Source organism: Aspergillus ochraceoroseus (assembly GCF_002846915.1).
Source record: "Aspergillus ochraceoroseus IBT 24754 chromosome Unknown P175scaffold_13, whole genome shotgun sequence".
NCBI lineage: Eukaryota > Fungi > Ascomycota > Eurotiomycetes > Eurotiales > Aspergillaceae > Aspergillus > Aspergillus ochraceoroseus.
The window spans coordinates 44,621-69,573 of record NW_024468488.1 but is presented as its reverse complement, the minus strand read 5'-3'; the positions used below and the strand labels follow the sequence as shown (position 1 = coordinate 69,573).

General features: G+C 46.3%; 11 protein-coding genes across 11 annotated transcripts; 6 read left to right on the top strand and 5 right to left on the bottom strand.

The window, feature by feature from the left end:
- Positions 1-685: 685 nt before the first annotated feature.
- On the top strand, positions 686-7,052 carry P175DRAFT_0512648 (uncharacterized protein; the record flags this gene model as incomplete). The annotated part of the gene is made up of 15 exons (XM_040898698.1): positions 686-858; positions 911-1,430; positions 1,472-1,705; positions 1,758-2,317; positions 2,415-2,475; positions 2,536-2,801; positions 2,863-3,519; positions 3,570-3,659; positions 3,698-3,803; positions 3,943-4,082; positions 4,131-4,179; positions 4,241-4,338; positions 5,457-5,529; positions 5,584-6,180; positions 6,237-7,052. The coding sequence occupies 15 exons, from the start codon at positions 686-688 to the stop codon at positions 7,050-7,052; spliced, it is 4,440 nt and encodes a 1,479-aa protein (XP_040748347.1).
- Positions 7,053-8,206: 1,154 nt separating this feature from the next.
- Positions 8,207-9,848, top strand: P175DRAFT_0467714 (putative mitochondrial tricarboxylate transporter (Ctp)). The gene is made up of 9 exons (XM_040894947.1): positions 8,207-8,275; positions 8,325-8,379; positions 8,439-8,459; positions 8,531-8,662; positions 8,722-8,869; positions 8,968-9,225; positions 9,309-9,344; positions 9,399-9,548; positions 9,607-9,848. The coding sequence occupies exons 1-9, from the start codon at positions 8,243-8,245 to the stop codon at positions 9,662-9,664; spliced, it is 891 nt and encodes a 296-aa protein (XP_040748346.1). The 5' UTR covers positions 8,207-8,242; the 3' UTR covers positions 9,665-9,848.
- On the bottom strand, positions 9,828-11,352 carry P175DRAFT_0488229 (putative mitochondrial translation release factor (RF-1)). The gene is made up of 3 exons (XM_040895692.1): positions 11,188-11,352; positions 10,892-11,058; positions 9,828-10,833 (listed from the first exon to the last, which is right to left on the bottom strand). The coding sequence occupies exons 1-3, from the start codon at positions 11,285-11,287 to the stop codon at positions 9,847-9,849; spliced, it is 1,254 nt and encodes a 417-aa protein (XP_040748345.1). The 5' UTR covers positions 11,288-11,352; the 3' UTR covers positions 9,828-9,846.
- Positions 11,353-11,701: 349 nt separating this feature from the next.
- On the top strand, positions 11,702-13,329 carry P175DRAFT_0447307 (DnaJ and TPR domain protein; the record flags this gene model as incomplete). Its single annotated transcript, XM_040894389.1, has 2 exons — positions 11,702-12,676; positions 12,739-13,329. The coding sequence occupies 2 exons, from the start codon at positions 11,702-11,704 to the stop codon at positions 13,327-13,329; spliced, it is 1,566 nt and encodes a 521-aa protein (XP_040748344.1).
- A 243-nt stretch (positions 13,330-13,572) lies between these two features.
- On the bottom strand, positions 13,573-14,465 carry P175DRAFT_0512643 (protein-L-isoaspartate O-methyltransferase; the record flags this gene model as incomplete). The annotated part of the gene is made up of 2 exons (XM_040898697.1): positions 13,573-14,199; positions 14,364-14,465. The coding sequence occupies 2 exons, from the start codon at positions 14,463-14,465 to the stop codon at positions 13,573-13,575; spliced, it is 729 nt and encodes a 242-aa protein (XP_040748343.1).
- Positions 14,466-15,320: 855 nt separating this feature from the next.
- Positions 15,321-16,099, top strand: P175DRAFT_0496683 (uncharacterized protein; the record flags this gene model as incomplete). Its single annotated transcript, XM_040896139.1, has 2 exons — positions 15,321-15,483; positions 15,561-16,099. 2 exons carry the CDS (start codon positions 15,321-15,323, stop codon positions 16,097-16,099), a joined length of 702 nt encoding a protein of 233 aa, XP_040748342.1.
- Positions 16,100-16,255: 156 nt separating this feature from the next.
- P175DRAFT_0519527 (putative dihydrolipoamide succinyltransferase) lies at positions 16,256-18,640 on the bottom strand. Its single transcript, XM_040899110.1, has 12 exons — positions 18,398-18,640; positions 18,134-18,344; positions 18,015-18,073; positions 17,891-17,962; positions 17,775-17,830; positions 17,365-17,703; positions 16,907-17,299; positions 16,792-16,851; positions 16,684-16,738; positions 16,560-16,627; positions 16,428-16,499; positions 16,256-16,364 (listed from the first exon to the last, which is right to left on the bottom strand). The coding sequence occupies exons 2-12, from the start codon at positions 18,316-18,318 to the stop codon at positions 16,320-16,322; spliced, it is 1,404 nt and encodes a 467-aa protein (XP_040748341.1). The 5' UTR covers positions 18,319-18,344; positions 18,398-18,640; the 3' UTR covers positions 16,256-16,319.
- Positions 18,641-18,745: 105 nt separating this feature from the next.
- On the top strand, positions 18,746-19,284 carry P175DRAFT_0536381 (NADH dehydrogenase [ubiquinone] 1 beta subcomplex subunit 9; the record flags this gene model as incomplete). The annotated part of the gene is made up of 5 exons (XM_040900304.1): positions 18,746-18,765; positions 18,829-18,961; positions 19,020-19,098; positions 19,157-19,198; positions 19,256-19,284. The coding sequence occupies 5 exons, from the start codon at positions 18,746-18,748 to the stop codon at positions 19,282-19,284; spliced, it is 303 nt and encodes a 100-aa protein (XP_040748340.1).
- A 16-nt stretch (positions 19,285-19,300) lies between these two features.
- On the bottom strand, positions 19,301-20,345 carry P175DRAFT_0488217 (histone H2A). Its single transcript, XM_040895691.1, has 4 exons — positions 20,214-20,345; positions 20,071-20,159; positions 19,806-20,009; positions 19,301-19,752 (listed from the first exon to the last, which is right to left on the bottom strand). Exons 1-4 carry the CDS (start codon positions 20,264-20,266, stop codon positions 19,700-19,702), a joined length of 399 nt encoding a protein of 132 aa, XP_040748339.1. The 5' UTR covers positions 20,267-20,345; the 3' UTR covers positions 19,301-19,699.
- Positions 20,346-20,913: 568 nt separating this feature from the next.
- P175DRAFT_0512640 (histone H2B family protein) lies at positions 20,914-21,504 on the top strand (the record flags this gene model as incomplete). Its single annotated transcript, XM_040898696.1, has 4 exons — positions 20,914-21,085; positions 21,138-21,209; positions 21,273-21,360; positions 21,414-21,504. 4 exons carry the CDS (start codon positions 20,914-20,916, stop codon positions 21,502-21,504), a joined length of 423 nt encoding a protein of 140 aa, XP_040748338.1.
- Positions 21,505-21,870: 366 nt separating this feature from the next.
- P175DRAFT_0467693 (cysteine protease ATG4) lies at positions 21,871-23,604 on the bottom strand (the record flags this gene model as incomplete). Its single annotated transcript, XM_040894946.1, has 5 exons — positions 23,237-23,604; positions 22,801-23,090; positions 22,566-22,734; positions 22,285-22,512; positions 21,871-22,219 (listed from the first exon to the last, which is right to left on the bottom strand). Coding segments are annotated over exons 1-5 (1,131 nt in total), but the record flags the coding sequence as incomplete, so codon positions are not given.
- Between the last annotated feature and the right edge of the window lie 1,349 nt (positions 23,605-24,953).

Below are 24,953 nucleotides of genomic sequence, written 5' to 3'. Positions count from 1 at the left end.
AGAAAATCATGAATTGGCACCGTAGTAATTCAAAATACATCGAGGATTCACGTGACCAGGCGACATGGGAACGCGACGCGACATATCAATGTAATCAGTGTACCGCTCACGAATAAAGCAACCTGTGAAAGAACTGACAAATATAGCCCAGCTTACTTGAAGATCTCATCAGCCTTTATCTGGCAAGAAGACGATACGATAGGCATTATTCAAAAGGAACTCATTCTTGTCTTTCTTCATCCTGCACCCACTTGGGAATATGGACATGTTTCGCGATTGTGTTCTTATTTAATCTAGTCTCCCATTTACAATGTCAACCCGAAAACGTTCGCAGGAGTCTAGTGAGCCCACTGACTCGGATGTTAATGATGAGGATGGTAGTCTTTCTTCGATATCCCCTCATTCAGATTCAGTGCGTGTTCCTTGCAGCGTATGTCCTCCAGAAACTAATACATAGATAAAGAGAAAACGACGTCGAGTATCCGATTCACCCTCTTCCGAAGCTAGCGAACAAAGCGATGAAGAAAGTAGTCCTAGGTCTATCACACTTGCCCTGAACGAGGATGAAGAAGAGTTGGAATTACGAGCGACTCAAGTGATTCAGGACAAATACTCGTTTACTAGCGACGAGCCAAATATACCCGCCGAGCACGGAATTCTCGAGCGTGTTGAATGCTACAATTTCATGTGCCATGATCACTTTCAGGTTGAGCTTGGACCTTTAATCAACTTCATTGTTGGCAAAAATGGTAGTGGAAAGAGCGCGGTTCTCACAGCAATAACTCTCTGCTTGGGTGGGAAAGCGTCAGCTACTAACCGTGGGCAAAGCCTCAAAAGCTTTATCAAGGAAGGAAAAGAGTAAGTGATAGGTCTCGCTACAAAGACTTTGATTTTTAATTGTCATCTTCAGGGCGGCCACGATTGTTGTACGAATCAAAAACCAAGGCGAGGGTGCTTACATGCCCGATGATTATGGGAAGTCAATTATTGTGGAGCGTCACTTTTCTAAGAATGGCACAAGCGGCTTCAAAATTAAGTCAGAAAGCGGGCGCATCATATCTACCAAGAAGGCCGAACTAGATGCCATAATCGACTACTTCACCCTGCAGTTTGAGAATCCCATGAATGTTCTTTCACAGGACATGGCTCGTCAGTTTCTTAGCTCATCAAGCCCCGCTGAGAAGTACAAGTTTTTCGTGAAGGGAGTTCAGCTGGAACAGCTTGACCAGGATTACCGACTAATCGAGGAATCTGCGGATCAAATTGAGGAAAAGCTCGGAAGCAAAGAACAGGATATCGGCATTTTAAAGAACCGCAGGGACGCTGCAAAGCGAAAATTAGAAATATCTGATCAGCATGAATCCCTGAGAAGCCGAATCAGAAATCTCCGAAATCAAATGGCTTGGGCCCAGGTCGAAGAACAAGAGCAGGTATGGACTACGACCTACCCTATCAAATCCAATACTTACAGGCTCAGATGAGGGATTTCCACGGAGGTGAAATTTCAAGAGCAGACAGCGAAATAGCCGAAGCTGAATCAGAACTCGGAAGATACGATGTAACAATTCAGGAAGCTGAGGCTGAACACGAAGCAGCCGCAGAATACGTCCAACAAGCTACTGTCAAAGTTGAAAACGCCGAGAGTGAAAGAAGAGATGTCAAAAATAAACTGGATGAAAGCATGAACGAACGACACAACCTCCAGGTGCCTCCAACCCTACCCCATGCTCTGTACCCTCCTCTAACTATCACGCCAGGCTCAACAACGCCAGATAAAAGAGCATTTGAAAGCAGCAGAAGACAGACAAAAGGATATAGAGCAAAAGGTTAGCCAGGAGAATCAACGGTTGTCTGAAATCAGTGGTGGTGGATTTGCGCGCAGGCAAGAGGAACTCAGGCAAGCGCGACAAGACGTTGTCGAAGCCGTCGCACAATACAAGGAGCACGAACGCAATGCGGACCGCATAAATGCGAATCTAAAAGAGGCTGGAAAGAATATAGAGGCAGCAAAACAACCGGCCAGTCAGGCGAAGCAGGAGGTTGAACAGGCCGAGGCCTTATTACGGAACCTTCGCAAAGAAGGCGGAAGCAAAATTTCAGGTTTTCATGAGAAGATGCCGGCTCTTCTCAAGGCAATTCAGCAAGAGCGGTCATTCACCAAGGCGCCCGTTGGGCCCATTGGTAACTTTGTGACCTTGCTAAAACCCGAATGGTCGTCTATCTTGGAAAGCTCGCTTGGGGCAACACTGAACAGTTTCATCGTTACCTCGAAAAGAGATTCAAATATTCTGTCTAGACTTATGCAAAGAGTCAACTGGTAAACCCCAATGCAACCCATTCATCTACTGTATACGCTTTTTGTTTTGTTTTCCTTCTGACAAGAATGACAGTGTGGTCCCCATTTTCATTGGAAGTGACGGCCACATAGACACATCTCAACACGAACCGGACCTCCAGTTTGACACAGCTCTACGGGTCCTTCAGGTTAGTTGCATTTGTCCAGGAACTAATGCGTTGCTAATGCCGATAATTCAGATCGAAAGTGAACTAGTTCGCCGACATTTGGTCATTAACCACGGAATAGAACAAATGCTCCTTATAGAGAACCTAGAAGAGGCATCTTCTGTTCTTTTCGATGGCGAGAGACCTAAAAATGTGAAACGCTGCTATTGTATTAACCAAGCTGACAGACGTCGAGGTATTCATTTGTCCTACAGCCGCACTGGTGAACCAAGCCAGGCACCCGTCTCGGTCTATACTGGGAATCCACGGATGAAATCTGATCAAGCATCCCAGATTAGGTAGGAACCATGTGTTTCGGCAGTCATATATTTTCGCTAAATAAAATTTCTCTCCATCCAGGGTACAGCAAGGTGTTGTTGCACACCTTAGAAAGCAGTTGAACGACCGAGAGCAAGAAGTGCACTCGGCTCATGCTCATTTGGAGCGCTGCAAGCAAACACGTGTGCAATATGAAAGGAGGACAAGTGAGCTTCGTGTCGAAATCCAACAAAAAGAAGATCGTGCAGATGAGCTTTCAGAGGCACTTGAGAGAGAAACTCTGGAAGATGGCAATCTCGAGGTGCTCCAGACGTCTCTCCGGGAAGTTGAAGAAGAGAAACGTCTAAATGAAGGCTCGTTAAAAGATAGCGTAGATGCCATGGCTTATATGATGCGGACCTTAAAAGATATCCAGCGGGAACTCTCAGCCAAAGAAACTGAGGTTTCTAAATTGGGAGAAGAGCTCAAGGTTGCTGAGAGTGAGCAACTCTTGATTGCGGACAAGAAGCGAAAGAAGATCGGCGAGAAAAACACTGCGGTGGAGCAAATTGACCTCATGAAGCGAGATAGGGCAAGACTGGATCAGAAGAAGGCGGAAACTATAACTCGCATTCTCGATTACAGTGAGAAAGCGAGCCTTGTCTCGCCGCGTGTTGCAATCGACGAAGGGGAAACTGCTGCTAGCCTAGACAAGAAACTCGACAGGCTGCATAGAGACATACAGCGATATAACAGAGAGTGCGTTTGAGATGCCTATTTGGTCATTCTAATACTAATCAAGAAAACAGGCTGGGAGCTTCTCGAGAGGAAATTGCCGCGGAGGCAGCCAAAACAAATAAAGATTATGAACAGGCATTGAAACAGATCGAGGAGTTCCGGTTGCTTGTTGATGTGAGCTCACGTTATGCCCGTTCAGGGCTATTCTTGCTAATAGGCAATACTCACAGGTTCTTAAAACGACTCTCAAACACCGTAAGAAGCGCTGGCAAATCTTTCGGTCTCACATTTCTTCTCGTGCCAAAGCACAATTTACATACCTCTTGAGTGAACGAAGCTTCCGCGGCCGCCTTTTGACGGATCATGAAAACAAACTTCTAGACTTACAGGTATATCTCCATGGTTTAATTGTTTGGGTGGACAAGACCTAATATGTCTTCGCAGGTTGAGCCCGACATCACAAAAGACAGCGAGGGGCGAGGGGCGAGGACTTTATCAGGTGGTGAAAAATCTTTCTCGCAGGTTTGCCTTCTCCTAGCCCTCTGGGAGGCCATGGGATCGCCCATTCGCTGTTTAGATGAATTGTAAGTACCAACAACTTACAACCAGTTCTTCGCTAACAGCTAATTTAGCGATGTGTACATGGATCAGGTTAATCGAAAGATGGCAATTGATATGCTGGTGCGTCTCATACTATTCCTCATATTAAAAGTGTGGGATTCTCTGACTTGTCCGTTCATAGATGCTCGCTGCCCGACGATCAATTGGACGACAGTTTATACTCATTACGCCGGGTTCAAGGGCCGAGATCAGCCTCGCCCCTGACGTGAGAGTGAAGGAGTAAGCAGTATCGTATGATATTTAGGATTATTATAACTGACAGTATCCTCCAGGTTGGCGGAACCGGAAAGAGGACAGGCAAGGCTATCATTTCGATAGTTAAGTCTTAAGTTTATGGCTTATTTCAAAGAGCTACCAATGTCTCCTCGCCTCTCATTCCGCCGTAAATGACACCTAGATACCCCCCTTTGCCTTCCCTTTTCGCCTTCTCTCTCTCTCTCCCTTTGTTTTCGATTTACGACATGAGTGTGTCACTTGTGAGTTTTCAGCATTAATAGAGCAATGAGTACAGAATTCGGAATTCAATTTATTGGATCCACTTGTTCAAAGTACATAGCAATTGGGAGGAGGTGGAATTTTGAATTGAGCATTATGTATTGAATACATCCATCATTAAATATCCCAGGTTTAAATTAATCTATGTTTATTTACAATCCAATCCACTCTATCACTAATCTCTCAAATACTACAAAGAATATGGTAGGACAGCATTGCTGTTATAAAATAGCCACAAGGGGTGGTGTGCTCGCCAACTACTTGTAGTTAGTTACTGCCAACATAATTATTCACCACTCTCCAGCCCGACACCATCTCGAATTTTTACCGCCTCTGGACCACTTCATCTCTCAACCTCTCTCACTCTCACCTAAAATTCTATTGACATTCACCCTAATTAGCAACACATCGCTACATTACCAACAGACACTTTGTCTTTGATTTCTCTGTCTTTCTTATACTTGACCTCTCCAAGCAGAAATAACACACTCCAATCCCAACGCCGATTCCCAGTTCCCACACAACGCCATCACATTATCCGGGTGACAAAGAAAACAACTCCAACTTATCTTCAAACTCCTACAATATTTAGCTGAGAGCTCTATCCAGCTTTCACTACAACTCAACAAACAAATTTCATTGCCATCCGATCTCTCTTTACGGTTTCTGACTCTGCCCATAAAGGACTCGACCTGCCCTAGTCAACTATAACCTCTCTCTTATACCCGTTCATAATGGCCGACGCTCTCGCTGCACAACTGAATAACACAAGCTTGGGGTATATAAATTGCTCTTGAACTCCGTTTTCCGAGGCTTCCGACCTATCCTAACCATTCTAATAGGGATGCAAACTCAGATGCCAAGTGGAAGGAACAATTAAAACTCCCCGCTAAAGATGCCAGACCACAAACTGAGGTTTGCTCTTTCCAAGAGAATTTCCGCCTCCTTTCAATTCTGACCTAAGTTTAGGATGTGACCGCCACCAAAGGTCTAGAATTTGAAGACTTCTATATCAAACGAGAACTCATGATGGGCATTTTCGAGGCTGGATTCGAAAAGCCATCGCCCATCCAAGAGGAGACTATCCCAGTCGCCTTGACTGGGAGAGACATTCTAGCCAGAGCAAAGAACGGCACAGGAAAAACCGCAGCCTTTGTCATCCCCACACTAGAGCGCATCAATCCTAAAAGTATCAAAACACAAGCACTTATCCTTGTTCCAACCCGAGAACTCGCACTCCAGACCTCTCACGTTTGCAAAACCCTTGGAAAACATCTTGGAATTAATGTTATGGTTACCACCGGAGGAACTGGTCTGATGGATGATATCATCAGATTGAACGACGCTGTTCACATTCTCGTTGGAACCCCAGGTAGAGTACTCGATCTTGCTAGCAAGGGGGTTGCGGACTTGTCAGAATGCCCTACGTTTGTTATGGACGAGGCCGACAAGTTGCTCTCTCCCGAGTTCACTCCAGTCATTGAACAACTTCTTTCATTCCACCCCAAAGACCGCCAGGTTATGCTCTTCAGTGCCACATTCCCACTTATTGTGAAGTCTTTCAAGGTACGTTTCAAGTCCCTCAACCAGGTCAGACAATTCGTACCTAATTTCAATTTTAGGACAAACATATGCGCAACCCCTACGAGATCAACCTCATGGACGAACTGACCCTTCGGGGTATTACACAGTATTACGCCTTCGTGGAGGAGAAGCAGAAGGTCCACTGTCTTAATACCCTCTTCTCCAAACTTCAGATCAACCAGTCGATCATTTTCTGCAATTCAACCAATCGAGTTGAGCTCCTTGCGAAGAAGATCACCGAATTAGGCTATTCATGCTTCTACTCACATGCTCGGATGCTACAACAGCACCGCAATCGAGTTTTCCATGATTTCCGAAACGGTGTTTGTCGCAATCTCGTTTGCTCGGATTTGTTGACTCGAGGCATTGATATCCAGGCCGTCAACGTTGTCATAAATTTCGACTTCCCGAAAAATGCGGAAACATATCTCCACCGTATTGGTCGTTCCGGTCGGTTTGGGCATCTGGGTCTGGCAATCAACCTTATCAATTGGGATGACCGATTCAACTTGTATAAAATCGAACAAGAACTGGGAACCGAGATTCAACCCATCCCACAAAATATTGACAAGAAACTTTATGTATACGACTCTCCGGACACCATTCCACGGCCGATATCAAATCCCTCGCAACCCCATCAAGCACCGGCCGCAACACTAAACATGAACCCCGGTGACCGCCGCCACCATAACCACCCCAATGGTGGGCAATACCAGTCCAACAGAGGACGAGGCTCATACCGTGGGGGCCGTGGACAGGGCCAGCGTCGCAATATTCAGAACGACGGAGGTAGATTTAGTGCCTCCCAAGGCCAACCAAGCGGCAAACCTCAACCAGCAACGCAAGTTTCATAATGGAGTATTGAAACTGTTTGTTTATCCTAGTGATATTTGCATGCCACGCCCGATTCTTCTGCACCTCTGATACTTGTTTATTTGATGTGGAATGGTCAGATCTAACGATTTTCTCTCCTTGATTCTATGCGCTTCACCTCTTTGCTCGGTTTTTTACGACCTACCTTGAACTGGTTTTATTCTTGAGATTCATCAACCATATGACAACGATTCCGCTCTTCCCTCTGTTTCTATGTCTCTTACGGTTGTTGATCCCGGTGCCGTTTTCAGTTAACCTCTTATTTACACATACACCGTCGTCCTCTACCTTGACTCGTCCGAGAATATTTGGCACATAGTGTCTACAGCGGCTGTACTTTTGTGTTCCTTTTCTTCTCCAGTTGTACATACATTTTTCCTCTCCTTGCTCGATCCCGGGTTTTTCTTACACACGGATTCGGAGTTTCACGGTCTTATCTGTTGGTGAGATGCGTTTTCGGCGGTTGACTTTCCCTTGGTCATGCTTCCCCGGCTCACAATGAATCGTTGCACTGTTTTGAGGGAGTTATCGTGTTTGGCGCTGTGGTTTTACGGATGGCTTTGTGTTTTTTTGTGTCATGTGTTCTCCTTTCCTTTTCATCGTTCCAGTCCTTCCTGATCCTCGGTTTTATCAATCTGGCCAAGCACCAGGTTCAAGATGGAGCCTACGGCTACCTTTCGAGTTTATTTCAATACTTGGACTGAAGACACTCATTGCACATGGGTTCTCCTTTCCTCCGAAGGTTTTGCTCAAATGCAAAGTCAAAATTTCATGGGAAAAAAATACAAAAAAAAGTTGGGGGAATCCTGGGTGCTACTGACGTTATGATGTAACTTTACTCAGCACTTAGCCAATGTCAATTGCTTCCTCCAAAAAACCACATTCTCCAACTAACTTGTAAGTGTAATCAAATCTGTGCCTGGATGTCATCCAAGGGCATGCAATCAGGCTCCTAGGGAAAGTATGGAGAAAGCTACGCATCCTAAGCCATTAAGATTCTGTTCGATGGTCACGTGCTGTACCTGGCCTCCAACGGCGACAAGTCTGCCTGAGGCCCCTCTTCACACTGTCACACCCGAGGTACTGGTTATTCACCTACTTTCTGCGATCCTTGCGTGCAGGGGCACACTCAAGGTATCTAGAGAGCTAAGATACCAATATCGTCCAAGCAATGGCTTCTGCAGAGAAAGACCAGCGGCCTAAGGTTTGTCCTTCCTCCCTTTCCCCGCCAAATTTTACTAAATGCTCTCCAGCCGAGCGCCCTGCGGTCCATTATTGCGGGCTCTACTGCGGGTGCAGTCGAGATCGGTACCGTTGACGAACAAATCCCATTCAGTACTTGCCTTGACATACTAATATCGTTCTAGCAATTACATACCCAGCCGAATGTATCTATTCCCTTCATCCTTCTATCGGTTTTTTTTTTTTTTTAAAAAAAAAAAGGGCTAAAAATGTCTAGTCGCAAAGACCCGCACACAGCTTAACCGTCGACTCGCGGACTCAAAGAAGCTGCCATGGCCACCTTTTGGAAAGCAATGGTATGCTGGCTGTACCACATTGATCATAGGGAACTCTCTAAAAGCCGGAATTCGTTAGTTTGACCTATTGTTTCTCATTCAGGGTGTTACGGGTGTTAACGCTGCCCTCTAGGTTTCGTGGCTTTTGATGCTTTCAAATCCATCCTCGAGGATGAAAATGGAAAAATATCTGGTCCTAGAACAGTCATAGCTGGGTTTGGAGCCGGATTCACTGAATCCTTGTTGGCGGTCACACCTTTCGAAAGTATCAAAACTCAATTGTTAGTTATATCCAACTTATCATTCACTCCTTCCCCCATGCCTACTATCAACGACGCATAAGGAACTAATACAATTTTTATGTCTTTAACTTGCGCAGGATTGATGACCGGAAATCTGCAAACCCCCGTATGCGCGGCTTCTTGCACGGCAGTGGTGTGATCTTCCGAGAACGAGGCATTCGGGGCTTTTTCCAAGGCTTTGTCCCTACCACGGCAAGACAAGCTGCCAATTCAGCCACGAGGTTTTCAAGCTATACAATGTTGAAGCAAATAGCACAGGGCTATGTTGCGCCCGGTGAAAAGCTAGGAACAGCGAGCACTTTTGCCCTAGGTGGAATTGCGGGCCTGATCACAGTGTATGCGGAATACAGCTCCTACTCTCAACTCTCCACCCCTGCACGCTGTCCGAATTGAGAAGAAAGTACTAATCTGGAATTAGTTACGTTACTCAACCTCTTGATACCGTCAAAACTAGGTTTGTCTTCACTCCCTCAAGTAGCAAATTGGCTTCTCACTAACTATGTCATAGAATGCAATCTCTTGAGGCTAGCAAGAATTACAAAAACAGCATCGCCTGCGCAGTGCGGATTTTCAAGGACGAGGGCGTCTTTACCTTATGGTCTGGAGCTGTTCCACGACTAGCAAGACTGATCCTGAGCGGAGGCATCGTGTTTACCATGTTCGTTCAGGTTGAAATTCTGCATTTCTTGGGAGCGATCTACTAACCTTGCGAACAGGTATGAAAAAACTATGGAAACACTCGACTCGCTAGACCCAGAAAGGAAATTTATATGACGACAATCAAAATACACTCAAAACATACCAAGGCAACTTACCATACCATAATAGACCTGTTTGTTCTTCTGCCTATGGAAAGGAGTGTACTTGTGTGTAGATACAGGTGTCACCAACCAGAGCAGAATTTTTAGATCTAAAGATTTATTATTGTACAAACTATCTCAATTGATGTTGTTTATTCATACATTCTTCTCGGATTCCTCGGCGCTTATCGCCAGTATTTCACGGTCGATAAGCCAGGATCGCACGCTATCCATTACCGTCTCCAAACCCTCACCACCTTGGATAACATCATCCAGGTTGTGAACAGTTATACCACTTCGATGATCTGTGCAGCGACTCTGGCCGTAATTGTATGTCCGGATTTTATCACCTCGGCCCATCCGCGCAACACCACCCATGGCCCCCCTTCTGAGTTCGACCACTTCCTGTTCTCGTGCTTGTTGGCGAGCCTCTGCCAACTTTGCGCGCAGAACCTGCCACGCTTTCTTGCGGTTCGCATGTTGGGACCGCGAATCCTGCATTGAAACCACAATACCCGTTGGTATGTGGGTTAGACGAATGGCCGATTCGGTCTTATTCACATGCTGGCCACCGGCACCACTGGCTCGCATCTTCTCTGTCCGGACTTCCTGGGGATCGATATAATAGTCGCTGTTCGGATCGTCGAAATTGAGGGCACTATCGGCGCCTGTTTCCGGGAAACTTGGAAGAATCATCACACTAACGGCACTGGTATGCGTACGTCCCTTAGTTTCTGTAGCGGGAACCCTCTGAACTCTGTGTACTCCCGACTCGGTTCTTAGAAGATCATAGGCACCGTCGGCTTCGATTTCCAATACTGCCTCGCTCAGGCGATCTTCCGAGCCATCCCCAACTTCCTGCTTTATTACAGTAGATCGCATCCCACGTCGAGAACAAAATGCAATGTACATCCTGAGCAAGTCAAACGCAAAGATCCCAGCTTCGTCTCCGCCGGCGCCAGGCCGTATCTCGAGCAAACATGGAAAATCCGCAAAAGGGTGTCGGGGAACGAGAGCCCGCTTTAAATTATCAGACACAGCCGACAGATTTGCTTGTGTGCTTTCCAATTCTTCAACCGCGAGAGATCTCAGCTCTGTCTCCGTATCCGGATCCTCAAGCAATGACTTGAGTTCTGATACGGTCTAAAGTGCATCAGTACGAGGCACCCCATTGATGCATAGCCAGCAAGCATCATCATACCTTGTTAGCATTGTTCCATTCCGTCAAGGTCTTCGCAACCGGTCCTAATTCGCCAATTCGCTTTGCGACTTTCGGATCAAATGAGGTCGCGAGCTGCTCAGATAGATGTGCATGTTCGGACGCTAAGGAACGAGCTCGCGATAGAAGAGCCGGGGAAATATCGGAATCTGCGGATCAAAAAAAAAAAAAAAAAAAAATACCATCAGTATAATTATTCCTAGATATATATATCCCGCTATACATATGTACTGTAAATACGATATGGATCTTAAAAAAAAAAAAAACCAGGCGCATACCGATATGAAGATTCCGTCGTTGGTAAAAGAGGCGGAGATTCGGGGCAACTCGAGCAGACCGTGCAATACACCGAGAGCACACCCACGGGACCGCAAGCATGATTTATATGCAACAGATAGAATGGCAATGGGCCTCCGGTAATTACCACGCGTCCTTGACCCTTGTACCCATCCAAAATGCAATCATTGTTGAGAGCTGGCATTATGAGAGTTGCTTCTGGACCCGCCGGCATTGGCGATCACGTGCTGTAAGTTACGAGGCGCGGGCGTAACAGACGGTAAAGGCCAGACTGGAAGATCGAAGTATATGAGATCCTGCAATTCACCACAGAATCAGAAGAAGAGAGAAGCATGTAACTTGCACTCCGGCCTCTCACGGGTCATATACCAACAGGACATCTGCCTGCTGTTTGTTCTTCCTATCTTACATTTATTTTACTATGCGACACATTCCTTAAATCTCTTCTTATCGCTTCATACCTGTCCTTTTTATCCTCCTCCCCAGCGGCTCAAGATGCTGATTCCACTCGGAGCAATTACTATTCTGCTTGCCTGTATGCCAGGTAGCTATGGGCTCGAATCACCAATAGCCCCAGATACCCCTCTTTCGTCTTTAATTGCGTCCGCGAAGACCCATCTTTCCGGCGGCTCCCCTCGCGACGCTTTGATTTATCTCGATGCTGCCATCTCGAGAGACCCTACAAACTACCTCACTGTCTTCCAGCGAGGTGCTGCCTATCTTTCCCTAGGGAAACGCTCGCAGGCCCTCGACGATTTCGACCGAGTCCTCGAGTTAAAACCGGATTTCGAAAGCGCGCTGCTGCAAAGAGCCCGCCTTAGAGCCAACTCCGCAGATTGGTCAGGCGCACTGAACGATCTGGAGAAGGCTGGCAAAAAGTCTTCCCCCGAATACAAAGAACTTCATGAAGCATCTGGCGCGGCGTCTCGAGCGCAGGATGCGGAGAAGCATAGCGCCTGGGATGCCTGCGTAAGTGAGGCGAGTACTGCAATCACAAAGGCCAGCGCATCCCTTCATCTTCGGCAAACCCGTGCACATTGCCGTTTCGAAAAGGGGGAAATAGAAGAAGGAATCAGCGACCTTGTCCACAGCTTATACATATCGCCAGGCCTGATAGAGCCGCATTTGCAGATATCTTCAATGCTCTTTTATGCCCTCGCGGATCGTGAACGAGGCGTCGCACAAATTCGAAAGTGTTTACATTCGGATCCAGACTCAAAACCATGCAATCGGCTTTACCGGCAGGAAAAACAACTCGCGAAAAAACTCCAGAAATTAGATGACGCTATTGCGGCGCGGAAGTTTAACAATGCCATAAATATTTTGGTGGGGACCGAAGGCGAGGCCGGTCTCATCGATAGTGTTAAAGAGGATACGGAGCAAGCGAAGGAAGCAGGTCACATCCACTCTTCGGCTCCAAAGCGGCTTCATGCGTCGCTGATTGAGCAGGCTTGCGAGGCCTACAGTCAGGTTCGTCACCTCCCAGCACCTAAATAGAGACAGACCCAGGCTAATTGCATGTTTATATCCAGGTGCATATGTCGAAACGCGCTGCTATTTACTGTTCCGACGCCCTGGACATGAATCCCCATTCATTGCCGGCTCTTTTGTTCAAGGGTCAGGTTGCTCTAAACGAAGATCGGTTCGATGAGGCCATACATCTTCTTAACACTGCCAAGGAACATCATCCCGGCTCTAAGGAAGTGCAAAGTCTTTTACAAAAAGCCGCGGTTTTGCAAAAGCGCTCTAAGCAGAAAGATTACTACAAGGTCCTCGGTGTCAGCAGAGACGCTGACGAACGTACCATTAAACGGGCGTACCGTCAACTAACAAAACAACACCATCCTGATAAGGCCAAGTCCCAGGGAGTCACCAAAGAGGACGCGGAGAAGAAGATGGCTGCTATTAATGAGGCTTATGAGGTTCTGTCCGACCCTGAGGTTAGGGCACGCTATGATAACGGTCACGACCCCAATGACCCAGATTCTCAAAGGCAAAATCCATTCCAGGGAAGCCCATTCGGTTCAGGAGGTGGTCAACAGTTCTTTTTCCAGCAAGGGGGTCCGCAGTTCAAGTTTTCTTCTGGCCAGGGATTTAATTTCCCAGGTGGATTTCCGTTTTAACGGCTCAGATAACATTAAAATAATGGCCAGGTCCACAATTTATAACTCCTTGGTCGTCTGCATCGTTATTTGTAATAACATATAAGAAGTTCCATGAACTTAAGCTTGGTACTGCAATAATAAACCACATAATGGATAAATTACAACAGGGGGCGGCGAAACATCAATCGTTGACTTTTCAATGTAGCACAGGCTACAGTTTGTGAATCCTAGGTATAGTAAATGGATGGATGATACCACGGTTCATTTTTTGGGTGCATCAGTAAGAGGAACGTAGCTGACTTGAAATACTTTCTCCTTGTGGACAGACCCATCGGCTCTTTTATCAACAACCCATATATACTGCCCACCCCCAAACGCAACTCTTTCAAGCGCTCCTCGTTCGTCGTCTGCGTTGACAGGGATGAACATTCGGCCAGGGGCTTTTAGTTGTTCGACTAGCAATGGGTGAAGCTCTTCTGCAGCCGCGCCGACATGAATAGCATCGTATGGTGCTCCTTCTGCCCATCCTTGGCGGCCATCGGCATTGACGAACTTCACTACTTCAGATTCAAGCAATTTTCGGCCATCCCCCGACTTACGCATGTTGTTGTGGGCCAGATCAACCAGCTCCTGTATATGGTCAACCCCGACAACCTGGCCGTTTTCTCCTGCTGACAGTGATGGATCTGTTACGAGGTTGGCGATAACATGGGTCAAATATCCGGAGCCTGAGCCAATGTCCAGCACTCGTGAGCCCGGTCGCAGGTAGTCAATGAGGTACTCACACGCATGTCCATGCATGTGGGGTGCAGAGATTGTCGCTCCGTGACCGATGGGCTGCGGTGAGTCCGAGTAGGGTCTAGATGGGGCATAGTGGGCACGATCAACCTTGCATTTCGAGTTAGAAATTCGCAGCAGTAAATGCATGGTGCTTTGCCTCAGTTCAAAAACAAATCAGGCACATTTACGTGCTACAGCTAGAGCACATGTTGGGGTAACGGAGTATCATATGCAATCAAGTATGGGCGGTTGGCGGGGGAAGATCTGCTCACTCCTAGCATTGCTTTCTTGACTCTTTCATTCTTTATCAGTCCCGTCCTATACAGGTTCTCGACTAGCTCGTGGTTGGTCGATCCGGAGCAGTACCATGCCATTGTTGCAGGCTTTATATTATTCTGTTTTAGTGACGGTAGTCTTGCTGCTATCCTCTTTAGTCCCCGAAGCATGCAAGGCACGACCACTCTCGGCGACTAGAAAACGGTAGACTTGAAGGGATGACGAGTATTCAGTGAATATTAGGTCTTGGGACGCAGTGGTAGCTTTATCATCGACTTTAGCTAAATTGTGTAAGGCTTAGGATATATTAAAGCTGCGAAGCGCCGAGTACTTCTCCGCATGACGCCATTGTCGCATCAACACATCACGTGGTTATTCTATCAAATGCTAGTTGTTTTCTAGTTATTGTACGTCGTCGTAATTGATTGTGTTATGGTTCATTCCTTTAGAGTAAGAAGCGCCAATACTTGAATGTGGAATGGTTGATTTTAAACTGTAGATGTGACTACTAGTTAAGAAATATATATCTGTACATTCTTGATAGCCCTTGACGTCCCCCCAAAAAGTGCTGCAAAAAGGCAACGCTTGATTAACCACAGGTTGTGTATTACGAGAGGACGAAAAATATACATATACATATTCATGATGTAGGCCATTCACCAGTACTGCACAGCAAAGAGTGGTATACCAGAGATGCCGGCATTACCTGATCGGCCAAGGTCGGCAACACACTACATTCCCACCTAGCTTCACTCAATCCAAATCACCCGGTTTTCTTCCCGTATATACCCCTCGAATAGTTTCACCCAACCAAGCCCAGCTACGGTGGCTAAGGCAAGTGCCACAGCGGAGTTTTGCTCAATCAAACATACAGCGTGGTATCTCAAATGTGTCACACCTTCATACGCGACAAACCTTCGCGTTACTATGCCATGGACGCGTGACTGAACCGAATGGATCATCGAACGGAAGCAAACCCGGATACCCGGGAAGAGGTAGACCTCCTCATTTTCGACTATCTCCTGTGTCTTACAATCGAGAGAGTAATCAACGATGGAGGCGAGACCTCCTCTAGCGGCAACTCGGACGTCTGCTGGCTGAATAACATGCTGGAGAGTAAGCATTACAACCACGATGGCCTTCAAAACATCATTATATCAAAACAAGACTAACCAAAAATATTTGCCACGCAGCCCTTATGAAGGTGCTTGCTCTACCGGAGGTACCATCTGTCGATCTACGAATCAAGGCTCAGATACTCCAACTTGCAAATATCCTCAGCAAACCTCGGTCCCAGACGAACTCGACACAGGAGGAAGTACCCCAAGAACTGCCCACAGCGCTCTCCACAGTTGCGACAAGCCTCATATCACTATGCGATGCTGCCGAGAAAAAGAAACTGAAAACCCACGGAGCAAGAATTGCTGTACTACTGAGTGCTTACACGGCGCTGGAAGAATACCAATTCCCCCAAAATGGATCGTCTGATAAGCTTAGCGAATATCCAACGGAGATATTGAAGGCTGTGGAATTGCGACTCGTGGGTAATAATCCAGGGGCCACTCGCCCAGCAATGGTTCTACATAACCTTAGATCCGCCATCCTGAACGCCCTAATGGATATTATGAAATTACTGAATCCCCCGATACTAAATCAGATCGAGAGGGGCAAGGTTGGTGAGCTAAGTCGAGCCGAGACACACCAATTGAGGGAGAAAATCGGACTCAGCTAAAACATGTTCATTCCCATACACTGTGCCCGGCCTGATAACCGTGGCAGGCTACCAAAACACTACACTGTTTGAAAACACCGCATTCGTTGATCTAGAAGAATAATGTGCCCTTGGCGATAGTTGAGCTAGTGAATGTTTTACACCCAAGGATGAGAACTGCTATATATCAAGCATGTGAATTTAATAATCTACAATACAAGGTAAAATAACGAGATCACGCCTAGCCGAGCAGCATGCGGCGGGGATCCTCAATGTACTCCTTGACCTGTAGAACGGGGGTTAGCAAAGACTGCAAAAGGACCGTGGACAGGCGCGAAGAAAAGCATACCTTGACAAGGAAAGTAACTGCTTCCCGACCATCCAGAAGTCGATGGTCGTAAGTGAGAGCGAGATACATCATCTGGCGACATTATCAGAACTTGAACTTATTATAAAAAGGGCCAGCAATAAAATAACATACAGGGCGAATTTCAACCTTGCCATTAACAGCCACAGGTTTATCCTTAATCGCATGCAGTCCAAGGACAGCTAGGAGGGGTTAATAATCGAAATCAATTCGGAACCTGTGAAGAATCACAACATACCCGTCTGTGGGAGATTAATGATGGGAGTTCCCATGAGGGAACCAAAAACACCACCCTAGAAACTAGTTTAGCACATGGATATCTTTAGTACTGATATCCGCTACTTACATTGCTGATTGTGAAAGTGCCACCAGCCATGTCCTCAATTGTCAACTTGTTGTCGCGTGCCTGCCAAGTCAAAAGTTAGTATTTTTAGAACAGGGGGCACTCTTCTTCTCCTAACCTTCTTTCCAAGGTCCGCAATAGACCTTTCAATTCCCACTAGATCCATATTTTCAGCATTACGAACCACAGGTGTGACAAGTCCTTTCTCAGTCGCGACTGCAACGCTTATGTCCACATAGTCACGGTAGACGATTGTGTCACCACCGTTGGGCCCCTCGATCGAGGCGTTCACGGCAGGAACATCCCTCATAGCCAGAACGCAGGCGCGTGAGAAAGCGCTCATAAAACCGAGCTTCACTCCGGTCTTCTTTAGCACGTCTTCCTTGTACAACTTGCGGAATTCCATCAAAGAAGACATGTCCACCTCGTTGAAGGTAGTAAGGGAAGCAGCGGTGTTTTGAGATTGCTTCAGACGTTCAGCAATGCGCAGTCTCATTCTGTTCATTTTAACCTACGCGCCAATTAGCATTGAACCCCGGGCAGTACAAGAAAAAGCGAAAAATTAAGGAAACTCACCCTGCGCTCTTCACGACCTCCCAGTGTAGGCTTGGGTTCATCCGAAGCTTGCGGCTTAGATGCGACTGGCTGTGCCTTCTTGGGCGCCTCCGCTACGGGGGAGGGCGCTTTTGCGGCAGGAGCGGAAGGCGCAGCTTGCTGGGGCGCCTTTGGTTGCTCGGACTGTGTAGGTGCAGGTGTGGAAGCAGGCTCCGGTTTTTCATTGGCGTCCGACTTCTTCTCCGGGGCGCCACCAAGTTCCAATTTTATGAGATCCTGACCAACTGTGACGGTGTCTTCTTCATTCACAAGCAGCTCCTTGATTGTTCCCGACTCAGGTGCATTGACTGACACATCAATCTGGAGACCGTAAGTGACTGCCATGACTACGGTATGAAAAAGTGGATAATAGGTGCAATGCAGAGTCTCACCTTATCGGTCTCGATCGTTGCGATTTCTTCGTCTCGTTCAACATAATCTCCGACCTCTTGAAAAGGAAAAGAAATTAGTAAGATTCACCCGGCGTAAAGGTGTAGTTAAATCGTACGTTTGGAAAACTGTTTCAACGTTCCTTCGGTGATGGATTCTGCCATCTGTGGAACCTTCACAATAGTGTCCGCTAAATATATGGTGAGTAAAATGTACACAAGAGACCGGGTGGAATGAGTTACCGTAGGTTCGGATCTGGTGACTGGCAAATGGAATAGCATCAAGCCGAGAAATGGCCTTCCTGTAGTCCGATCAGCCTCTACCGAGATAGTGCCAGTTAGGTAGAGGGTTCGAGGCTTACCGCAGTGTCAGGCTTGATTGCAACCCATGAATACTTTTAGCTCCAATTTGGACACTTTCTGTGCCCTTTCCTGTTGTGAAAGCGCGACGTCCACCCATGCATACCTCACGGGGGACTCGGGAAACGCGGGAGACAGTCCTCAACCGCTGCGCGGAGAATTGACGAAGAGGTAATCGAGAAGACATGGTGACCAAGAAGACAAAAACAGAGTCTGGAGTGAGAGTAAATAAGACAGGCGGTGAATGAATATAACAGGTTACGCACAATTTCAAAAGGATCGAACGCGCCCAAAATGTCTGAGTTTTTGTAAGTTGATAACGGGCAAAAGCTATAGCAGGGTTCAAAGACTCCCGGGCTTGCGCACAGCGAGCAAGCTAGTCAAGGCCGGGCCGAGAGTACCGGAAATTCCCTCATCAGGTCCCGCATGCGGTAATTAACGGAATATTATTACTACGCCTGTTCAGTTGCCTAGTAACACCAACTTAGCAGGTTCTATCCCGCCCGAACTGCCAACACCAGACTTCCAAACTGGTATGTAAAAGCCAATTACCCAAAACAGCGCCAGTGTTCATTGTATCTCTTTATAAGCCCAGGTCATTTGCTCTTTGCACCATGTCTTTGAATACTGTCACGTAAGCATTCCAGAGTTGATCTCCAACTACACTCCAAGACATGTTCTGATCTCTTCTTACTAGGTCACTCTATCGACGTTCATTGAAACTCGCTCTGGATTGGGCTGTCCACAGGCAGGTGTGGAGAGGACAAGCTGTCTATATTCGATCGCTTTTCGACGCAAACAAGGATGTCCGCGATCCTCGGCAACAGAAGGTATGTCTATGTGCCTTATCGAGTACTGTAGGCCCTTACCTGACTGGAAAACTGCTAGGTCCTTCTACGAGAGACAGAGAAGCTATTAGAAACATGGAAACACCCGGATCCTTACCGCGCGCCTACAGCCCCAGGTGGTATGTTTGTTATATATATTTTGCTTGCGTCGGAGTTCTATGGTAACATTTGTCACAGGCAGCAAGTATGAGAGGAACCTACCTGCTCGCCAACTACCTTGTAAGTCTAATTGGAACAAAACAGATGAAACTAATTCGGTGACTAACCCAGTATCAGACGCATCTGGGGGTGCTGATGGCCATTAAGTAGCAACTACACCATGTATTTATTTGATAGGCGCGATTAGAAACATTGTCCTTGCAAGTACGTTTATTATGCAGCTCGCAGCGAATAACCTTGGTTTGAAATCGTCCAAATGGCGATATCGAGGATAGCAGCGCGAAGGGGAAAAAAAGAGAAAAAGTACCTTTCAGGCCCAGATCCGTAGAGCAATACGAAAGCAAACCACGCAAAATATAGTTGAAGTCATTTAAAAATGGTCGGTATCATTCCATGCCCGTAGACATAATTTACAACAGTAACAGGAAAACAAAAACGCATACAATTAAAAAAGAGCCATAAACGTGCCCAGTCCAGAACCCCGTTATCATATCAGTAAGAGAGCCAAACCACGCCGAATGACAAACCCCAAGCAAATAAAATAGAGAGAAAAAAAAACGTTCACAGCTCCTGGCTACCCTTTCCGGCCTTGGGGGTCTTCTTAGGGAGGAGATCTAGATGGGTGTTAGACTTGATAACTATGAAAATCGCAAAACGTAATACTCACTCTGGTGAATATTGGGTAGAACACCGCCCTGAGCGATGGTGACGTGACCCAAAAGCTTGTTCAATTCCTCATCGTTTCTAATGGCGAGCTGCAGGTGACGAGGGATGATACGGGTCTTCTTGTTATCGCGAGCAGCGTTACCGGCCAACTCGAGGATTTCAGCGGCCAAGTATTCGAGGACAGCAGCGAGGTAGACGGGAGCACCTATTGATTCGATTGTTAGAATTAATGCGCAATCGAGCTTTGAAGCTCGTCATAGACTCACCAGCACCAACACGCTGGGCATAGTTTCCCTTGCGCAGAAGACGGTGGACACGACCGACAGGGAAAGCCAAACCGGCCTTGGAAGAGCGGCTAGAAGAAATCAGCTTCAGTTCTCACATTTCCTGATACCAAGAGGGTACGTACGACTGCGCGTTCTTGCTGCCGCTAGCCTTGCCACCAGATTTGCCTCCAGTCATTTTGATTGTAGTTGAAAAGCAAATTTGCTAAATACTAATCGGTTTGATAGAAAAGGTGCGAGGTACGAAGAAAGGGCGCAAGAATTTATGGTCACGAAATAGTAGATTGAAAGGGGAAAGGGACTATAGCCACCAACAAGAAGTAGAGGACATATATAACGACACCATGAGGGTGACGTTGAGCCACCCAAACGCGTTTCGGATCACCCTCTCGCTTAGCGGGGTTAACCAATCATTAAGGAGATCATGCTCCAGAGTACCCGTATCTTGGTGCCGTCATGCTGCGATACCAAATCTAGAAAAGCGCTGTAAATAATCGAAGTAATTTACCATGTGGTAATCTTGGCGTGATCTTAGCGCGAATTTTGCCGTGTTTGTAGCAATTCTTAGTATCTAATCATACGAATCATACACCCGCATTACCGTATTGAAATTCTGCCTCCTTTGCACTCCTGAGATCAACCGGGTGTTTGTGGCCTAGTATAAGTAGCGCGCCTCCCTCGTCACCGCGTATTCCTAACTTTCATCCTCCTACTCATTCCACCTCTCCACATTTACGCGTCCGTCAAACTGTTTCTTCATCACAGTTCATACTCTATCTTCTAACACTTAGTTCTTACAATTCTCCGAAATCAATATAATTGAAAATGCCTCCCAAAGCCGCTGAGAAGAAGCCTAGCACTGGTGGCAAGGCCCCTGCTGGCAAGGCCCCCGCCGAGAAGAAGGAAGCTGGAAAGAAGACTGCTGCCGCTGCCTCTGGAGATAAGAAGAAGCGTGGAAAGACCAGGAAAGAAACCTACTCTTCCTATATTTACAAAGGTATGTTTTACCTGGAAATTATAAAATGGATCCCCACGTTAATTCAGTACAGTGCTTAAGCAAGTGCACCCTGACACTGGTATCTCCACTCGTGCCATGTCCATCCTGAACTCTTTCGTCAATGGTAAGTTGAACCGCACGTGTTTTGGCGTCAAATCGCGCGTTTTGCTAATTAGCGCGTCTTCAGATATCTTCGAGCGTGTTGCTACCGAAGCCTCCAAGCTTGCTGCTTACAATAAGAAGTCCACCATCTCATCCCGGGAGATCCAGACCTCGTAAGTGTTTGCGGTCTTCTTTTTAGATATGCGGGTTACTAACGGTAAATTAGTGTGAGACTGATCCTTCCTGGTGAATTGGCCAAGCACGCTGTCTCTGAAGGCACTAAGGCTGTTACGAAGTATTCTTCCTCTGCCAAATAGGCATTTTGTTGAATCTTTTCTCGTTTTATTTGCAGGGATTTGTTTTTGTTTTGTTATCTCGTGGTCTCGAACGGTTTGAGGCCGGGTTAAAGGGTGTTCACGGGATTTCTAACGTGTTATGGGATGGTTCTTTTTAATTTCTTATTTTTCCCCTCGGATCAAATGTTCTCTTTCAACGCCTTCTATTGTTTTTAAGACATGGTTGCGGTGTAACATAACTCGAGTCATTTGGAACTGGTTGTATAATTACCCTTCCTAGGATTCGAAATCCAATGCTTTCATGAATTCATGAATTGTCTATCCAAGTAGCTATAGTACGCATCTTTTATCTTTTTTAGGACAGTGTTCAATCCTAAACTATTCATCGTCATCGAATGTCTCTACCTCATCGAGAGCCTCCCTTCGGCCTTGGCTGAAGGCTGCATTTGTTTCGTGCACGATGTTGATAATCGGCTTTCCCTGTGTGGATGCGATGCGGGTTTTCCAGTCTTCCCAGTCTTCTCCATTCTTTATGAGGAAGCCTATCAACATGCTTGGATCCATATCTTGGATGTGAATTCTCCTCAGGCGACGAGTGTGATACGTATCAACTTCCTCCCTCGTATACATGCCGTCCCCGCGGTACGGCAATGCAGGGCGCGTATGGTGCGGATCAAGGTAAAAAAATTGCGCTCCTTGAATGCCGATGAAATAATGAGAGGCCGAGGGACGTCCTCTATTACACGTCAGCATCTCGAAAGTTCGAGTCGTGTAGATTCTTTGCTTTTTATCAAGACTCACCCGGCGATTCCGACGGATTGTGGAAACTGCAGTACGGATTTTAATCCATCCCAGTAGACCGGTGTAACATGATCGATTCCGAGCCTGGTTCCAATGAGTATGAGTGTCGGACAAACAACGCCTTGCTCGTTCCTAGAAACACTCATAAACTTGTCCTGATAGACGTCCGAGTTGTCATCTGTGACGTATACTCGGAGGTTTGATGGGCTATATTTTTTGGACAGGGCTCTGATGCCTGCGTAAGTCTTGGTCCAACGTGTCTAATCGGCCATGGGTCTTACTGTATACACCTGGCCGTTGCAGACGGTCCAAACCATTCTCCAGGGCACTTTCCGCAGAATTCCGCACCGTGGCCAACAAATTGGTGAATGGAGAATGGAGCTTCTGGTGAGTCGGCAAATAGTGATAACAGTTTTGTCTCCTCGTAGATCCCGTCACTACGTCGCCATCCTACATGTGTGTTAGTGGGCCTCGGCGACATTACAGTATATATGCGCTATGGGTGCGGGACATTACCGCGGCCCAGTAGAAGTGTAGCCATGGCATTTGCCAATAGGCTTTGGCCAGATCTTATCATACATCCCCACCCCGTGTCGGATGTGAACCCATGGGGATCCAGAAGTTGACTTCGCAAGCGCACACCGAGCGTCATTGAGGACTTGCGATCATGGTTGTAGTCCCGAGGTATTGGGGGAAAGTTCGAGCGGTAAGTCATCCAAAACTTCGCCTCGAAATCTCGAAGAAATTCCTCGGGCCATATGTCTACTCTTGCATCATGGGAAGGGCGTGGTGCTTGGTGACCCTCGCTGTCTACTTGCATTGTGGGCGTTAGCTTGTGCAGTCGCGCATGTTTGTGAGTCTCTGGTTTGTAGATGTGATTTATTGGGCCTTACTGGAGTCCCCACGCACGGTCTGCCCCAGACGAAGAGAGGGATACTCTATTCCCAGGCACCATATAGTCATGCCTGGCTCGTCGTTTTTGGGTTCTGGGTCCCAGAGATATTGTACAATCCGTTTTCTGCACCGCTCTATGTCTGCGGTGTTCATACTCGCTTTTCTTGCGTTAGGGAATCTTAGGTAGGGCGGTGCTGGTAGCGGATGTCGTTATTAATCCAGTGTCTTGGGTCGTATAGGAGCACTGGTATGATGTCACAGGGTAGATTTCTTTGCGACTAGGGGAAGGGAGTTAAGGTAGACCCCGCGTAACGGACATGAGTCGGATTTTGGCTCTTGTATAAAGGCCAAGGGCATACTCTCTGCTTTGGCAAGTGAAATTCCGGCCGGGTGAAATTCCGTGCTTTTGGTAGGGTGTTTACAGGCGCTGGAATTCGAGGCTGTGGTCAGATGATAACGCGGGGAGCGGATACCTATGGGTGACTGTGGAGTCACCGGAAAAGGTCACGGGGGTGCTAACTTTCCTGGTGATAGATACAGACTGGGCTACATGGGTACATGCGAACAACCAGTTTATGACTCTACCCTATTTTCTATATATGTGTTGTTTGCTGGTAGCGTAATGATATGACATATTTGGCTATGTATTGTTGTTTGTAGTAGTATGTTATTCGTTTCAATGGAATATATATATATATTCGCAAGTATCCATTGTATATAACCCTGTGGTTAAATATATTTGAGGTAGCCAACATACAACTGGGCTACCATACAACAAATCCATACCAGCCACACGAAGAAATGTATCATGTCATACACATCAACCTCAATATAAATGAGGCTAGCTGCCGAAATTGCCCACACGCCCGGAAAATAGGAACACATAGGTCTTCACAAAACTGCGACTCCCAACTATGCGTTAGAAACAATATGAAATCCCCAAGACTTGATGAGACAGTGCAAAAAAAAAGCAGTACCCCCTATATAGATATCGGATATGCGTGTATATTAGGATTCTAGCGAGTATCACGAACGTCATCGCCAGAAATTCCAATACATTCCCACCATACTATGGACTATAACATGACAAAAGGTACGTAAACATATCCACCTGCCCATCCCAAGTATTACACAGGTAAAAAAAGAAGAAGAAGGAAACTAGTGTTGAAGTAAGTTGTTGATTGGATTACTATCCAAGCATGCTAGCTACTCTTATCCCTAGATATGTCGAAATATAGTGTAAGCGTCTCGCTGGCGAGATGCTGGGGTTTGGATTAATTGGGTAGGTAAAGCTAAGCTACACAGAGTATAAGGAAGGCTGCAAGAATATAAATAGTAACAAGATAAAGTACTTACTCTCTAGTACTTTAAGGATTATTATATTACTATTTATATTTAATTAAATTACTAGTTTATTGTCACGGCGGGCAGGCTGGCAGTAGGTGTAGCTAACAGCAGGGTGTATATTCAGGCTATCTGCGTACAGGTCCAATAGGTAGGGGTCAGGTCAGGACAAGGATATAGCTTAAAGAGCTATAATAGGATTAGGAGTAATATAGTTTAAATATAGGAATAGAAATAAATAATTAGAGTAAAATTTAATTAGATAAGTATATAATTATATTATAATAATATTCTCTTTTTTAAATTAAATTTTAGTAAAATATTTTTAGAGTTCTAGCTTTTTAGAATAATAATAATAAAAAATAATAATATATTTAATAATATTTTTTAAATAATTAGTAAAGATTTTAATAATAATAAGATATTTAATT

Bases quoted from the DNA above. Each gene is read 5' to 3' on its own strand.
- P175DRAFT_0467714 (XM_040894947.1), top strand. From the start codon at position 8,243: ATGGCTTCTGCAGAGAAAGACCAGCGGCCTAAG. The intron at 8,276-8,324 runs GTTTGTCCTTCC...AATGCTCTCCAG, and splicing joins AGAAAGACCAGCGGCCTAAG to CCGAGCGCCCTGCGGTCCAT. The intron at 8,460-8,530 runs GTATCTATTCCC...AAAAATGTCTAG, and splicing joins AATTACATACCCAGCCGAAT to TCGCAAAGACCCGCACACAG.
- P175DRAFT_0488229 (XM_040895692.1), bottom strand. From the start codon at position 11,287: ATGCTTGCGGTCCCGTGGGTGTGCTCTCGGTGTATTGCACGGTCTGCT. The intron at 11,059-11,187 runs GTATGCGCCTGG...TTTGATCCGCAG, and splicing joins ACGACGGAATCTTCATATCG to ATTCCGATATTTCCCCGGCT. The intron at 10,834-10,891 runs GTATGATGATGC...GATGCACTTTAG, and splicing joins AATGGAACAATGCTAACAAG to ACCGTATCAGAACTCAAGTC.
- P175DRAFT_0519527 (XM_040899110.1), bottom strand. From the start codon at position 18,318: ATGTCTTCTCGATTACCTCTTCGTCAATTCTCCGCGCAGCGGTTGAGG. The intron at 17,704-17,774 runs GTGAGACTCTGC...TACGGTCTCCAG, and splicing joins CAACGATCGAGACCGATAAG to ATTGATGTGTCAGTCAATGC. The intron at 16,500-16,559 runs GTATGTTATTTT...TAATGTCGCCAG, and splicing joins GCAAGGTTGAAATTCGCCCT to ATGATGTATCTCGCTCTCAC.
- P175DRAFT_0488217 (XM_040895691.1), bottom strand. From the start codon at position 20,266: ATGACTGGAGGCAAATCTGGTGGCAAGGCTAGCGGCAGCAAGAACGCG. The intron at 20,160-20,213 runs GTACGTACCCTC...GATTTCTTCTAG, and splicing joins GGCAGCAAGAACGCGCAGTC to CCGCTCTTCCAAGGCCGGTT. The intron at 20,010-20,070 runs GTGAGTCTATGA...TCGAATCAATAG, and splicing joins TGCCCAGCGTGTTGGTGCTG to GTGCTCCCGTCTACCTCGCT.